Raw genomic sequence first — 16,115 nt, forward strand, 5'->3', positions numbered from 1 at the left:
TTTTTCCTATTAGAGTTGATCCACATAACCTGTGTTTGATTTTTTTTTTCCTGAAGTAACTTTTGGCTTAATATTAGTGCATTAAAGGTATGATCACAAGGAGAAGATCCAGGACAGGACAGTTAGGAGGCCAAAATGCATCAATGTTTAAATGGAGTAAACTGAAAGACTGGGTATTTAGGATACACTGTCTCAGATAAAAAATATTGGACTGCGTCAAGAGGAGTCAACTAACAGTTAAAGGAAGGCCACGGCAATTAATGCCACTTAGCATTAGATTACAGAAAAAGAGATCCTCAAACTGCCTTGACCTCTTTTCTCATGCAGTTACAGGTTTGACTGATAAAAATAATAGTGCAGAAGTAGATGGCTGTGTGCACTGAAAGACTCTATCCCCATGACAGAACTGAAGAAAATAGAATAATGCAAAAATCAACATGGCACATATTTAAATGGGTTAGAAAATGGGTAATTATAGAGATCATGTTGTTAAAGTAAATGCAGAATCTTCATGGAGTATCTTTCTAGAGGAGTCTTGCAAGGATCTTTCCTTGTCTGTACTAATTAGCATTTATTGCTGCCTGGTGGGAAAGCATATATAGTCATTACTTGTAGGGAAAGCAGCCTGGGAGACAGAGACGAGCCATTGTTCCGGGCCGACAGGGGTTTTGTAGAGGAAGGTGTGAGCAAACACTGTCTGTACATGGTGAGAAATCATGTCATGCATTTGGGATCAGAGAAGGGAGGCTGTGCTTATGTAGTGAGGGGTTCTCTCCTGGGCAACAGGAAAGTCTGAAAAAGGTCTGAAACATGGTTTTGCAGGAGGGATGCTGTAGCTGTGGTTTACAGAGAGCAGTGTTTCTTGGATAAATAGACAGAAAAATACAGCAAAAATATATGATTTATAGATTGGTGGTTAAACTACCAAGTGTGTGCTCTCTCCTCTTCTAACACACTTCAAAAAGCTATTGGAAATCCTGCAGTGACTCAGAAAAATGCCAGGAATATGACTCAGGGCTGCAAAACATGTCCTTGTATTGAGAAATGTGGAAAGACGGCTTAGTTTGTCAAGGGAAAGATTACAAGAAAAATTCCTTGTAGTTGAAGTACCAACAGTTGAGAGAGAAATTTGATGAATATTTTTTAAAAAGGGGAATTTTTTTGTTAGATCAGAAAGAAGTTTCCAGGGGTCTTCTGGCTCTTGCTATGAGAGCCGACTCTTACCTCCAAGATTGCTTTATCTTAAAGTATCCGTTCCTCTGTGTCAAAAGGGTAACTAAAGAAAATGTTTCTTTTCAGTGTTTGAGAACACTGGTTGGGCACACAGGAGGAGTGTGGTCATCACAGATGAGGGACAATATCATCATCAGTGGCTCCACAGACAGAACGTTGAAAGTCTGGAACGCTGAGACCGGGGAGTGCATCCACACGCTGTACGGACACACCTCCACCGTGCGCTGCATGCACCTCCACGAGAAAAGGTGAGTGAGCCTTGCTGCAGAGCTCCAGCCACAGCCTGGCCCAGCATTGTACACTCCTGCTCACAGAAAGTGCTCCTGAAACCTGGGGACCTCATCCAGCACCCAGTGAAACACAAACCAGGCAAAACATACATCAACACAAGGGAGGAGATGATTAATAGGTGCAGAAGCATGAGAATACTAAATGAAGAACTGGAAATTGAGTCATGTACTTCAAAAAGTCACAGTCTGCATTATTTCAAAGCTAATTCTTTGTTACACCATGATCCAGTCTCCCACACAGAATAATTTCTTCTTTTGTCAATGCTACAAACTTTTACTCATTTTACCAAATAATCGTCTAAGTATTTCACTGCCGTATTTTATTTACATTTTAACTGATTATAACATAATTTTTGCAATAATCATGTCTTGATTCAACAAACATTAGCTGAGCTCTGTTATTTGGCTGTGGTATGGAGTTGTTGACAGATTGTTGGTTGCATTTCTTATTTTTTGAAGACTGATGAGGTTTTTCTATATAAATTCCATTGATGTTCGTTCCATCTCATTTCTGTTATTGCCTAAAAAACCTTATAGAAGTATAAACTGAAAAAAAAAATCAAGCAGAATAGCTGTTACTTTACTAAAAGTGAAATTTTGTAAGATCTTTGTTTATTTGTTATAATTAGTCAATTTGATTATTAAAACAGGATGCCTGTAGCACTGGCTGGAGCTCACCATGTTCATAGGTAGATACAACAGCCAACAGAATTTCTCATGGCATTGTTCAGGAATGAAGAGCCTTTTTAAATGCTGATTGCTAATTATATCAATCAGACAGATCCTGAGGAGGTGAGTAGAGAAAGGAAGAAGGGCCCTCCAGTCATTTGAGACCCATTACAATGTCACACCAGGCCAGAACTTTGGTGGTTGCTGCACCAACTCTATCTAATGATCTAATGTCCCCAGTTAAACCTCAGAAGCCATGTGTAGCCAAGTTTGACTGCTGTGGTGCTTCCATGTCCAGTGCTGAGCGCAGGAGGGGCTCTCGTTGCTGCAGGGTGGTCAGTGGCTCTCGCGACGCGACGCTGCGAGTGTGGGACATAGAGACGGGCCAGTGCTTGCACGTCCTGATGGGCCACGTCGCCGCAGTTCGGTGCGTTCAGTATGATGGCAGAAGGGTTGTAAGTGGTGCATATGATTTTATGGTCAAAGTGTGGGATCCAGAGACAGAGACCTGTCTGCACACACTGCAAGGGCATACTAACAGAGTCTACTCATTACAGGTATGTGCTTTTTATCTGCTGCTTTAGTTTCCTTAAGTAATGTTTAAAGTCAGTTTATTTCATTATTATTAAGTTGTGGGTACCTAGTACAGAATTATACAGACCACAAGCATACAGAGGCATCTGTAATAACCCCTCTTTCATTTTGTTTCGCTAGTTATACGTTGTCTTTATTTAGAAACTTCTTTAGAGTAGCATTTTTTTAAAGGAGCCAGTACGATAAAGCCCAGGTCTCTATACCAGCAAGTTATGTTGTTGTGGATTGATGGGTTGTTTGGTTGAGATTTTTTTTTTTTCAAATCTTGCATGTATTTTGGAATTATGTTTTTGCTTTCCTCAAGAATTCCAAACTTACTGTTTTGAATAAATCAGAGGATATAGGAATTGACACTGTGCCAAAACCCCTATTGGATTAATGTTATGATTTATGGAATTCTGTTTATCCTCATTTTCTAGTCCCATCTTCCAATTCTAAACTATAATTCAGAGTAAGGCTGAACCTAAAATTTTAATGATCCTATGTAAATCTCTAGCTTTCTGCTTCCTCTCCTCTAAGTACAGGCCAGATATACAAGTGTGAGACTGTTTCAACAGCAGCATGTTAATGGAGGTGCAAATTATTATGGTGCTACTTTGTGGCATCTCTCTGTTGCCCACCAGTTACCCACAAAACTGGCAAAGATACACACAGAGCTCATGTCTTGGGTCTTCTTACCTTTACTAACCCAAAACATCATCTTGTTCATTCATGGAGTCAAAGCATCACTTCCAGGCATTGAAAGGCAAAAGAAATTAATTTCATGCTTATGCCTGTTCACACCACAGTCTGGCAGGACTTGAAAAAGAAATCAACAAAGACAGTTCAAAATTGGGAAATGGCATTCAGCATGTAACTGCTCTGGTTTGTGACTCAGAAAGTGAAGCTCAGTGCTAGAGACATTTTTCATAAAGTATTTCATATCTCCCCATAATATATTAAATATGAACAAAGTTCCTAATTGGTTTCCTTTCCCAAAAATATGTAGCAAAATCTATCAAAAACTCCAGCCCTTCTCTTACATTCATATGCTGAGGAGTGTTCTCTAGACAAGCAGAAAGCAAGTTAAAAATGCTCTACTACCTACCTACCTCACAAACATAGTCTGAGGATTTATTTTGTGTGGGGCAGTTTGGGAACAGAGGTTTTTCTGCCTTGTCTTCACCACTGGCTCTTGTTTTGGCTTACAAATATTTATGTCTAGCTGATACTGTAGTAATAATGGATCAAATGACTGGGTTATGTTGCACATCAATATGTTCTGAAACAAAGGGGAAGGGGGTCAGGGAGGGCAAGCTGGAGGCTACAGGTGCTTAAGGTTTAGAGCAGAGATTCTTTAAAATTGCTTAATGGCTCCTGTCTTTCAGCCTGAAGTAGCCCCAAACAGCAGAACTCCCATAAATAGAATAATCAGATGGAATAAGCCAGTCCTCCAGGGCAGGTTCTATATCTCCATATTTCTCCATGTGTAGACCTAATATTTTCCAGAGATCCGTATGCAGCAGTTGAAGACCACTAACCATGCATAAGAAAGAGTTTTCTTACTCTTTCTTACGTGCCTTTGCAGTAACCCTCAGATTTTCAAGGTTCATGGATAACTCACTGATCCAAACCATTGTTTGTTTCACTGCAGCACCATCAATTCCTCTGCATGCCCAGCCTTAAACCTTTCTTTCTGAATACCTTATGAACAGGGAACACAATTACTTAAGGGGGATTCAAAAGAATTCAAAATTTGTTACATCAATCAGGTTTAATTCTTTTTAGGATAGAAAAATATTTTCTAGTGTTCCTAAGTCTGTTGGGCTATCTGGCAGTCCTTGTCTTTTTATCTGAAGTCAGATTATTTTCCATCCTCTTTTGAAAGCAGGAGACCCAAAAGAGGGTCCAGTCAGAGTCTTATCAATGCTTGCTAGAAGTGAAAGGACATTTTCTTATGCCTTCCATTCAGATACCAGAGGGTCTTTTTTAGTGTATTTTCACCAGGAATGCAGTGCATACAGCAGATAAGCACTCTGTGTGCCAGTCACTCTTCATTCTTTTGAATCTAGATGCCATGCCCAACCATGTCTGACTGCAGAGATCTAAGATACTAATTTTCTGCAGGTTTTATAAGAAGCAGCAGCCCCAGTTAGTCTAGTTCCCTTAACTGGGTTTGGTCCTTGCCTTATCAGGTACCAGTCAGTCCACATGGACAAGTAGTGTCAGATTGCCTTAAATATAACCAAGATTCCTGTCCAGCCTCCCTTCTCCCAGGCTGCAGCTGTACCTTCATTCATTCCCTGCCAAGTTCAGATCCTCACACTTTTCACTTGACTTCTATACTCTTTGCCTTTGGTCAGTTCTACTGTTTCAAATGTCACTCAAATCCTGATGAAAATAGTAAATGCCAGACCTCTCTAAAACTCTTTCTGATATCTCTGATAGTACTCTGAACAAAGTAATAGTATCCCTGCCTCAAATTTGTCTCCCTCTTTGTGAAAATACAACCAAGATATTTGCTGTTTCACATGATTTTTTACTCTCTCATGGAAAAGAAATCATATTGGTTAAGACGATTTTCCCACAAATCTGTGTTTGCTGCTACTTACCACATTTACAAAGGGCTAAAAAGTTCCTTGTGGAAATTGAAGTTAGGCTGATTGATCCATAATTCCCCTATCCCATCATCTTCAATAAAGGAGGGAATTGTAATTGCCATCTGAAACTTGTCTATCTTCCATGGTTCTCAAAGATAGCAGCAGATGTCTCTGAGACTGTCTTAAAACAACTTGCCTTATGTGATTTTGTTCCCCCATTCTAGCAAAAGCTTGTACTCATTTGTCATTGGCATTAGGGCTGTGAGCCTACGCTCACATGGCTGAGGACTGAGACAAAAAGAAGTTAAATAGCTGGCCTCAATCAGTGTGTCCTTCCCACTAAGGATAAATGAGGGCTCTTTTGGCCTTCCTCTTGGTGTGGTTTTGTTTTATTTTGTTATGTTTTTGGTTGGGACTTTTTTACACAATAGTGAAATGGCTCTTGCTAGTTTTATCTTGTGTTGTGCCCTGCCTTTCTGGTTTTGTCCCAGTGTGCTCTTTTATACACATCTATTGATCTAGTTTCTACTTTTTGTACAATTCCTTGTGGTTCAGCCAAGTGGGTCTCAGTAATTTACAATACTTCCTATCTTCCTTTCACACAGGATAGTTTGTGTCTTTAAGAAACTGCCAACTGTCCTGAACTCTTCTTCCCCTCAGAGAATAGATGCATAAAATCCTCATGGGAAGGAAGTCTAGGGTTTTTTAAGTATTCCTTCTCGAAGTCCACTGGTTTTAATCTATTGTTTTTTTCCTTTTTTTGAGAATTCTGGACTCTTATATCATTGTCACTATAGCTCAAGCTATTTTCCACCTTTCTGTTCTACATGGTCAGTCCTCTTGGTCAAAAGAATTTCATTTCTTAGCCTGTAGGCTTTCCCTACAATGATGGAAAGTTACACTTCCTTATTGTACACAATTAGGGTTACAAAAAGCTGAATTCCAGATTTTTCAATTACATTCATGTTGTGACTTTTGTGTAGATGATTTTGGAGTAACGTTGTTGTTTTTCTCCTGCTTAAACTCCCTTGGATTGTAAAAAGCAGGGTTGGCTTTTTAACATCTCCTTTAGGAGAAGTACTTTCTCTTACTGTTGTACACTGCAGGTTAGTCAGGATCTGCTGTGTTTAAAGGAGATGTATTGCATTTCAAAGACCAGTGGCTCAGAGTCTCTTTGCAAACCATGTCCCTCAAGAGCCCACATGTCTTGAACAGAAAATTGCACTGACCATGAGGCACCTCCTGTGGTATCAAACGTGCCCATCTCTACTGAGTTCTTACTTTGTACTGCAGTTTCTGAATATATATAGTATCTAACCTTGCATTTAGTGAATTAAATGCTTAATAGCCTTCTTTGTAAGGTCCTAATATAATTGTTTGTAATAGATTTACCTTTCTTGTAGTTTGATGGTATCCATGTGGTTAGTGGATCTCTTGACACTTCCATCCGAGTTTGGGATGTGGAGACAGGCAACTGCATTCACACTCTGACAGGCCACCAGTCACTCACAAGTGGAATGGAACTCAAGGACAATATACTTGTGTCTGGGAATGCTGATTCTACAGTCAAAATCTGGGACATTAAAACAGGACAATGTTTACAGACATTGCAAGGTAAGTTTAAACTACCTTCATGTCAATCAAGCAGCCTACAGTGATCTGTACTGCAGATTTTACATTAAAAAACTTTAAGATAATTACGTACAAAGAAACAAGCACTGGCCACTTAAATATTTTTCTGATGACAGCTGTATGATCTTTTTCTGAACTAGAAGAACAAAATGTATTTAATCTAATCTATTCAAATCACTTGCCTATTATGAAAGGCAGATGGTCTGGACTGATAGCAATTTGCTATGGATATATTAGCCTAATAAGCCACAGAAATACGTAGGAAATTACATCTCAAAATAGACAGTCTATGTATTTATTTAGGGGTCACTTGAATGTTTCAAAGCCTACAGTTTAATTGGATTGGAGGCAAAGTACACTGTCTGTTGCAATAAATCAAGAGATGCAAGTGGAAGATGTTTTCTTTATTTCAGTAAAAAGAAAGATTTTTTTTCTCCATGTTGACAGTTACCACTTAGGCATCATGCACACAAACACAGGCTTGTGTTTCTCCCCACAAGAAAGGTCTTATGTCATTTTCATGTATCATATGCAGCAGTGCTGGCTGGAGCAGAAAATTAAATTTCCCTGTAAAGCAAACTCTGCTGCTTTAACATATATATTTATATGTCAGCATGTAACTGTCAGTATTTACTGATGGAGTAATCTCATAATAACATCTCAAAGGATCTTGGAGACAAACTGTTACAGCAGTCACCTCATTGAGGATGATTAAGTTCATTTTCATGGATGTCCAGTGTGCCCAGCTGCCAACATACAGCACAACGAGATCACTGAAACAAAGAAGAAGATACTGGGGAATTTTTTATATCTGCTTTCACTTTTTGAAAGCATGGCAAGGCTTCTGCACCTTTTAATATACAAACCCAAGAGTTAAAGCAGATAGTTCTCTAATAGTTCTAATAGATGGAAAGAGCTGTATGCAAATAGCAAGGTGTTTATTCTAGATGCAGCGCTGCCTGACATTGCTTTCTAATTAATTACAAACAGAAATGTTTTTGTTTACCCTTACAGGTCCCAACAAGCATCAGAGTGCTGTGACCTGTTTACAGTTCAACAAGAACTTTGTAATTACCAGCTCAGATGATGGGACTGTAAAACTTTGGGACTTGAAAACGGGTGAATTTATCCGAAATCTAGTCACATTGGAGAGCGGGGGAAGCGGAGGCGTCGTGTGGCGAATCAGAGCTTCCAACACAAAGCTGGTGTGTGCAGTCGGGAGCCGCAACGGGACTGAGGAAACAAAGCTGCTGGTGTTGGACTTTGACGTCGATATGAAGTGAAGGGCAGAAAGATGAATTTGTCCAAACGTGTAGACGATGTTCTCCTTTCCCTCCCCCCTGAAAAAAAAAAGAAAAAAGAAAAAAAAGAAAAAGGAAAAAAATCCCTTGTCCTTGGTGGTGCAGGATGTTGCCTTGGGGCAACAGATCCTAAAGACCTACAGACTACGAAGGAGAAGACAAAGATGACAAACTATAACTGACAAGAGAGGCTTTTGCTGTCTCGTCACATAAAAAGGCTACACTTTTGACCGGGGCAGCTTTGCAAAAATCCAACTTTAGAAATGAAACCAGGTGCAATTAATTTCTTTACTTTCCTCCAAATGCTCCTTGAGCAATTTGGAGTGAAAAAAAAAAAAAAAAAAGGTTACAGTTGTTGTTAACAGGTTATTTTACCACAAAGATGTTGAGACGAGCTGCACAGGCGAGCCCGCTCGCGCCCCCCTGGGTCAGCCCGGTCCCGGCAGCCCCTCCGAGCAACGCGCTGTCCCCAGCCCCGTCCGAGCCGGGGGTTGGACCGGACCCCCCCAAGGTCCCTTCCAACCTCCACCAGCAGTCACTGGCTGACTTTCAAAAACTAGAGAGCATCTGCAATGAGAAAAAACAAACAAAAACAAAGAGTCCATTCCTGGTGTGGAAAAGCTAAAATATTACTGTGAATTGTTTTGTACAGTTTTATCAGAGCTTTTTCTTTTTTTTCTTTATTCCTCTTTTTCTTTTTTTTTTGCCAACCATTGCCAATGTCAATCACAGTATTAGCCTCTGTTTAATCTATTTACTGTTGCTTCCATCTACACTCTTCAATGCATAAGTTGCTCTGAGGTGGCAAGTTGTCCTGGATTTTGAGAGTCCTCTGATGGATTTAATTCGCAATGCTGGTGCTAGAAGTAGGTCTTCAATTACGGGATTGTTGTCCCACCCCTGTACTGTATTCCCAGTGGCCAAACTTATTTATGCTGCTAAATGAAAGAAAGAAAAGCAAATTATTTTTTTTTATTTTTTTTTCTGCTGTGACGTTTTAGTCCCAGACTGAATTCCAAATTTGCTCTAGTTTGGTTACAGAAAAAGACTTTTTGCCACTGAAACTTGAGCCAACTGTGCCTCTAAGAGGCTGAGAGTGGAAGAGTTTCAGACAATTAAGAGTGAAGTTTGCCTGCAAATAAAGAATTGAGTGTGTGTGCAAAGCTTATTTTCTTTTTTCTGGGCAAAAATTAAAACACATTCCTTGGAACAAAGCTATTGCAGCCTGTTCTGTGGGGAAATTTTTCTTTGTGAGGGCTGTGGTGAATGGAATGAACATACATAAAAAAAAAAAAACTGACAAAATTTTTAAAAAATATTATAAAATACAAAAATTAAAATAAAGTTGCTGGTCAGTCTTAGTGTTTTACAGTATTTGAGAAAAAAAACAACTGTTACAGTTATTGTTGGGAGGAACTGACAGAGCAAAAACTTAAGTTTTTGTAAAGATGTCACATGCAAACAAAATGAGAAAAGAAAGAGTCAAATGGTTTGCCTCATTCTCCAAGAGCCACAACTCAAGCTGAACTGTGAAAGTGGTTTAACACTGTATCCTAGGCGATCTTTTTTCCTCCTTTTTTTTTTTTTGTTTTTGTTTTATTTATAGTCTGATTTAAAACAATCAGATTCCAGTTGGTTAATTTTAGTTATGTAACAACCTGACATGATGGAGGAAAACAACCTTTAAAGGGATTGTGTCTATGGTTTGATTCACTTAGAAATTTTATTTTCTTATAACTTAAGTGCAATAAAATGTGTTTTTTCATGTTAGTATGTCTTTTTTTTGTTTTACATTTTTTTGTTTTCTAGTTGTTAATTTATTATTAGGTATCCTGTGAGGGGTAAAGCAGGTCGAGTTGCTCATCTTACTGGTAGATGCTAAAATATGTGTTGGGACTTCTTATATAACCCTTCCACAAACAGGTGTGTGAGTGTCCTCTCCTTCAGTTGCCATGTAGGATTTGTCACGTGGGTCTGGACAAACATGGGGGAAAAACGTTTGCTCTTCTCACGAGGAACGTGTCAGGACCTTGCTCTTGGGGGGAGGCAGCTATAAAAAGCTGCCAAAGTACGTAAAACTTCTTCCGATAGCATCTCGTTACTGCATCTTAAATTGAAACCTGATGTTTATTATTTATGGATTTTAATCAGTTGATTGCAGTTGACAGCAAAGAATAAATCCATAAATACAACCAAAATCAAAGTTAGGATTGTAGGAGAGCCTGAAATAAAGCTTCAGAACAAATATTAAAATAACATCATTCCACATCAGTCCAACAGCAGTTTAATCAGGGCCCTGAAACCAAGGTAAGTCATCATCTCTCAGAAACTTAGCACTTGAGTGTCAGGTTCTGTCTCAAATCTCCTTGACCAAAATAATTGTTTTCTTCTGCGTAAGCTTTTCTTTCAGGGCATAGCATTTGCTTGTTTGTGACAGTTTTCCCCGGTAGAAAGCTGTCATTAAAAAAAAAACAACCCAAACCAAAACAGTAGAAGAGAAAATGCATGGATGGAAAGGAAAAATATTTATATACTTACACATCTATGACTATGTGCAAACAAAATTTAATTCCAATCCCTACATTATGCAAAACATGCAATGGTGAAGGATCATGCTTCCATCTGGCCTCTAGAGATTAAAAAGCCATCCGAACTGACTGAGCAGCTCCAAATTGCAAAAATCTGTTCCTTGGGTTGGTGCTTAAGGAAAAAAAGCTTGCAGCAAGCACTGACAATATAAAAGCTGTGATTGCCTATTGTTTATGTAAAAGCAATTAAAGAGTTAATCCTTTCCTCTAATGGCAGTGAAAGACTGCCAGGACATTGCATGGTTGTGCTGAGAGTGCCGGCCGAGCCCCCCGATGGCAGAAGGGGCCCCAGTGTGGGCTGAGGCACTTGTGAGAGGGGATGGAAATAGAAGGGTAGAACCATGAATATTTAATGCAATGAGCAGAGCAATAGCTTTTAAGATTATGTAATTTTCTTCCATGATTTGTAGAAATTGCAACAACATGTTTTCAGTGAGGGAAGGCACTGGCCTGATGGAGCAGGAGGATGAGAGGTTTCTGAGTAACATTGTGCTGGAGGGCAGGAATTCAAATCTGGGTGGAAGAGGGAGCTGACAGAAGAGGGAAACTAACAAATCCAGGTGCACAAGTTAGTTCAAGTACATTTTAAGCAGCCAATATGGCCAGGAGGAAAATGTGCTTAACCAGAACTGAGAAGTTTTCCTGTTGACAGTGTAGGTCCAGCAGTATCTAAATGTTCAAATTAATACAGAAAAAGAAACTTGTTAAGCAAACCATATTTCAGATTCCTTCATCACAGATTTGGGTTCAAATAAACTATTGGCTGCCAAGATATGTCAAGACTGTCACATTAAATACAAAAAACAACACAGTACCTAAAAATATTTTTAGAAAAGCTTTTCCCATTCAATGAAACAACTTTACAAAATTAATTGTGTTAGTGCTTTAAGGACTTATAATTTTGTGAAGTCTGTTTAGGTTTGTAGGAGTTGCTTATGAGCTATCTGAACACAGCTCTACAAGCAGAAATTTTGTGATTTAAGTGACAGAACTTCAAAGATGGGCCTGTAGTAAACACATTACATGTAAGAAACTGTTTGAGCAGTTTCTTTTTACACCCCCCTTTTGTTGATGTACTTACCATAATATAGCTCACAATATGAACTCTTCTTCTTTGGCAGCACATGCTCCAAGTAGACTGCTGAGGAGATGTCTTCCTTCCATGTAATTAGATTTTGATTTTAAGGTGGGTGGAGTGTTTGGGGCTTTTTTAAAATACAAACATTTAAGAATATTTGTATAAGACTATAACATCTTTATACTCTCAGTACACAGGCACGTCTTGAATCCAGTGGCTTAGTCATCATGGGCTATGTCAAAATACTGCAGTTATACTAGGGAGATAACTGCAGTGGTGTTTCTGGCATTTCTGCTCTCTTCTTTTCATGCTGACTCCCCATTTTCTTGTAGTTTTAGTCCTAGAAAGAGCTTCTTTATTTTCTCCTGTATGTGAAACCACATCAACAACATTAAGGTGTTTTTTTAATGTTGTAATTTTTAATGGGCCTTGATCCAACAGTAAGTCAGCACTAGTATTGCCACTTCCTCCAAGAGCCTGTTCCTGTGGTCTCAATTTACTTGTTCAAGAGATAGGACCAGACATTTAACAGCTGTGTCTACACCAATTTTTAGTTCAGATCAGCAGAACTTTCCCAATAGAGCACAGTGCTTCCTTGGAGACCACTAACAGGATTGCTTCAAGGTGTAACTAAATCTGGAGCAGCTCTCCAAGAGCACACTCCAGGCACTCAAGCATGTGGGACCAAACCAGAACTAGTCCAACACCTCAGGAATGCATTCTTGTGGACATTAGGTCTTCAGCACCAGCCTTTTGTAATTGGCATTACAATTCTGCTCCTACTGCACAGCACTAATTGCTGGTGTGGACATAACCATCAACAGATCCTCTCCCACAGCACCCCCAGCTCTTCACTCATAATCAGAACCAGCTCCCATCCCAACAGGATCCACCTGATACCACTTACAAGATTTTGCTCAAAAAGCTCAGATGCCTTAAACTCTTTCAGCATTCCAATGGAGAGGTTCTTCTGATCAGCTTATGGAATCCAGTAAAAAGAAATGCAAGTCTCTTACAATCAATCTGGTCAAAATCTACCGGTGAATCAACATCTGATCACTCATAAAAAGAAACAGTGAAGTTGTGCAATTGTACAGAAGAGCCAAATAATTATCGTAGTAATAATACTAAAGAAAAACTTGCCAGTAGTAACCTTCAGTCACTCTGACAAATGGTTTATTACTTAAAGGGTAATATTCAAGCCAGACCAACCACTGAATCTTTAATGAAAGTGGGAATAATACATTCTTTCCATCTCCTGCTATTCTATGCTTGATCCCTGTCACTCTGCAAAGATACACATGCTGTGGAATGATGTTTAGCATGTTATGATGATATGTGATGTTTATGATTATACACGAAGTATATGATCTATTAGATATACACCAGGATTTTCAAATGTCATCTAAAAATGGCATATACAGTTTTTAAAACACCTCTCTTCAAGCATTAGTGCAGGTTTATAAATACAACAGATGTTTTTACATAAAAGCTCTTCCAGATTTTTTTCTGAGATTGAGAGTCTGACAAACAGGTTGTCACCAAAAAGTCAGTAGCCAGTCCAGGCTCCTGCTCCCTGTTCCAGCTGCCCTCTGGCCCAGGAGCTGCAGTGGTGCTTCAGGCCAAGGAAATGGTGCATTGTGCTACCAGGAGCACGAGCTGCTGAGGGGAAACACTGCAGCACTCTGTGAGACTGCAGTTGCCTAAGAACCAAGGGCTTTATGCCCATGTACACTGCATTGCTCTAGCCCAGCTGGGACAGGAGAGTCCTATAAAATCATAACTGAGCTAGGCTAGAATCTCCCCAAGAACTAGAGATGGCAGAAATCATTAATCAGAGCGGTTGCCAATTCAGCAGTGGCTCTAAATTACAGACTGAGACTTGGCCAAAGGCATCCTTCAGTTCTCCTTTGTCCTCACCTCTGCCTCGCTTAGATACAGCCTCAACTCCCTGATCCCCACTGACAAGCTGATCTTGTGATCTTGTCCAAACTTTTGTAGTAGCAATACTTTTGGTGAAAGATAAGCTGAGCTTTTTGTCCTTTGTGCTGCTGGAATGTACCTTGTACATTTTGCCACTTAATGCACAGGGACAGCACAGCCTTGAGAAACACTGAATGCTCTAAGGTGTAGTGCATGGAGATGAGAGGACATCATTCATCCCAGACTGAAAGATTCATCATCAATATCACTAAAATGATCCCCAGCCTGAGTCTAGACTGAAAAAAGTGTTCTAAATCTGGTTCAATTAGGTAAATTTCAAGTTGATCTCAACTCCTTGGTTTTCCAGTCATGCCTGACAAAATAGGCACATCCTAAGAAGATTTATGGTTAAAGCAGGATCATAAGTGCTGTCTTCTGGAAGCTGGGAGAGATCATGGTCTAAGGACAGTGAAAAAACATGTAAGGCCAATGTAAGCTGGATCAGAAGTGACCTATGGAATTCAGAGAAGGGCAGATGACAACAATTTGGGGCTTTTGGAGGGCAAGGTGAGGTGGGGAGGCTTTCCAAGAGATCATAGTTTTACATCCTACAGTGGCTACTGTGGGGTATTTCATCATTGTCATCAACAAAGCACAGGAGTCAGATTTTTAATGAAGCCGTTAGCTGGGCTGCCCTGTAATTGAGGATACAACCAACCCTGTTAGCTCTGCTCACCTGAACTGCTCTTACCTGGGGCAGATTGTTTGATGGGAAGATTAATGAAATGCCCCCAGACCTCCTCCTTGTGTCTGGTTCCTCATGTCTGAGACACAGGTTTCGCAGGCTGCTTGCAGGGCATTATTTGAGAGTGCTTTGTTCTTTTAATTTAAAACAGGAAACGTGGAATGTAGAAGATCCAAAAACTTCAAAGGCAGTTTCCATTGCCAAAGGAGTCACATTTAAACTCAAGTTCATTCTCTAGATAAAATATTCAAACCTGACAGTGTGAGAAGATGCTCACACCTTCAAGAGGATTGATGATTTCTAACGCACAGAAGGATTCAGACTATGCTGTAAAGATCAGTGTGGTAAACTGAGTAGTACCACTCTTCCTAAACTGGAGTTTTATTTTGAGTTCCTCAGTTTGAAATGAATTTCTAACAGTACCACAGCTTTACAGATATACAAAGATTACAAAGCTTGTTTCCTTTACCCTGATATACAGAAAATCTGAGTAACACATTCCTCTCTCTTTTCAAACTCCATTTTCTTTTAAGTTTCCTGATACGTTTCAGAGTTGATTTTAAATGTTCACATTATGGTTTGGAATAAGAAAGAGCTCAAAAGCTGTGGACTAGATAGGGCTCAAAAAACATTCCTTCAGACAGTTTGCTGCTTTTTGTCTGCTTTGGTGTTCCTCCTGTCAGTTCTCAGTAGACAGAAATGAACGTTTCAATTAACTAACATCCACATTTTCCCAAATAAACAAGTTTTATAGAAATATTTTTCTGTTGGTGTTTCTATTGCCCGCTTAGCACACACTTTAGGCATGCACTGGATGGTCTTTACCATTCTGCTGACTACTGCAACAATTCAAATGCTCCAATTTCATGCAAAGCAACACAATGACATGATGTTCCTTGTGTCCATCCTTCAGTCTCACAAGCAGCTTTAGATTTCAAGCCCAGAAACTGGTATGTGTGGATTTACCTGCTTATGGGCAGTAATTTCTGAGCAGAATCAGCTCTTGGGGCCTCACTGTTTATCACTGTTGGCCATATGGCACAATAGGGACAACCTGGGGCAGAGGAGGAGGAATGCTTTGTGTGAGATACCACTAATGTGTTCATCTTGTAAATGGGATATGGCTCCACTAAGCACATAAGTCTCCAATTTGATTTGAAAAATTCAACACTTCAGCCTAAATTTAAAAAGGCTCAAACTACATATTCATTTCTATATATATACACATTCTCAACTTGGAATACTCGGAGCTTTACATATTTAAAAGAAGACTTGACAACGACATAATTTTTCTGTTTTCCTCTATTTACGCTTCTTATTTTCTCTTTTCTTTGACACTCACACTTCAATTTCCTTATGTTTCCTTTCCTCCTTTGTCCTGTTCCCTATGTTTTTCTTTTCATGTTTTACCATTCATGTCCCTATTTTCCAGATTTTTTATCTTCCTCATCTTTCTCCATTTGTGAATATCTCTGCTTTGAAC

General features: G+C 39.4%; 1 protein-coding gene across 4 annotated transcripts in view; it reads left to right on the forward strand.

The window, feature by feature from the left end:
* Positions 1-10,068, forward strand: part of FBXW7 (F-box and WD repeat domain containing 7) — a 176,765-nt gene extending 166,697 nt beyond the window's left edge. For 3 of the 4 annotated variants that reach the window (XM_063156376.1, XM_063156378.1, XM_063156377.1), the window contains 4 exons: positions 1,300-1,481; positions 2,524-2,749; positions 6,769-6,979; positions 8,012-10,068. In XM_063156376.1, coding sequence (XP_063012446.1) covers positions 1,300-1,481; positions 2,524-2,749; positions 6,769-6,979; positions 8,012-8,280 — 888 coding nt within the window. In that variant the 3' untranslated portion in view covers positions 8,281-10,068. The remainder of the gene's footprint in view (positions 1-1,299; positions 1,482-2,523; positions 2,750-6,768; positions 6,980-8,011) is intronic. The other variant, XR_010027751.1, reaches the window with a different exon arrangement.
* Positions 10,069-16,115: the final 6,047 nt, after the last annotated feature.

The sequence above is a fragment of the Melospiza melodia genome, chromosome 5 (assembly GCF_035770615.1).
Source record: "Melospiza melodia melodia isolate bMelMel2 chromosome 5, bMelMel2.pri, whole genome shotgun sequence".
Taxonomy (NCBI): domain Eukaryota; kingdom Metazoa; phylum Chordata; class Aves; order Passeriformes; family Passerellidae; genus Melospiza; species Melospiza melodia.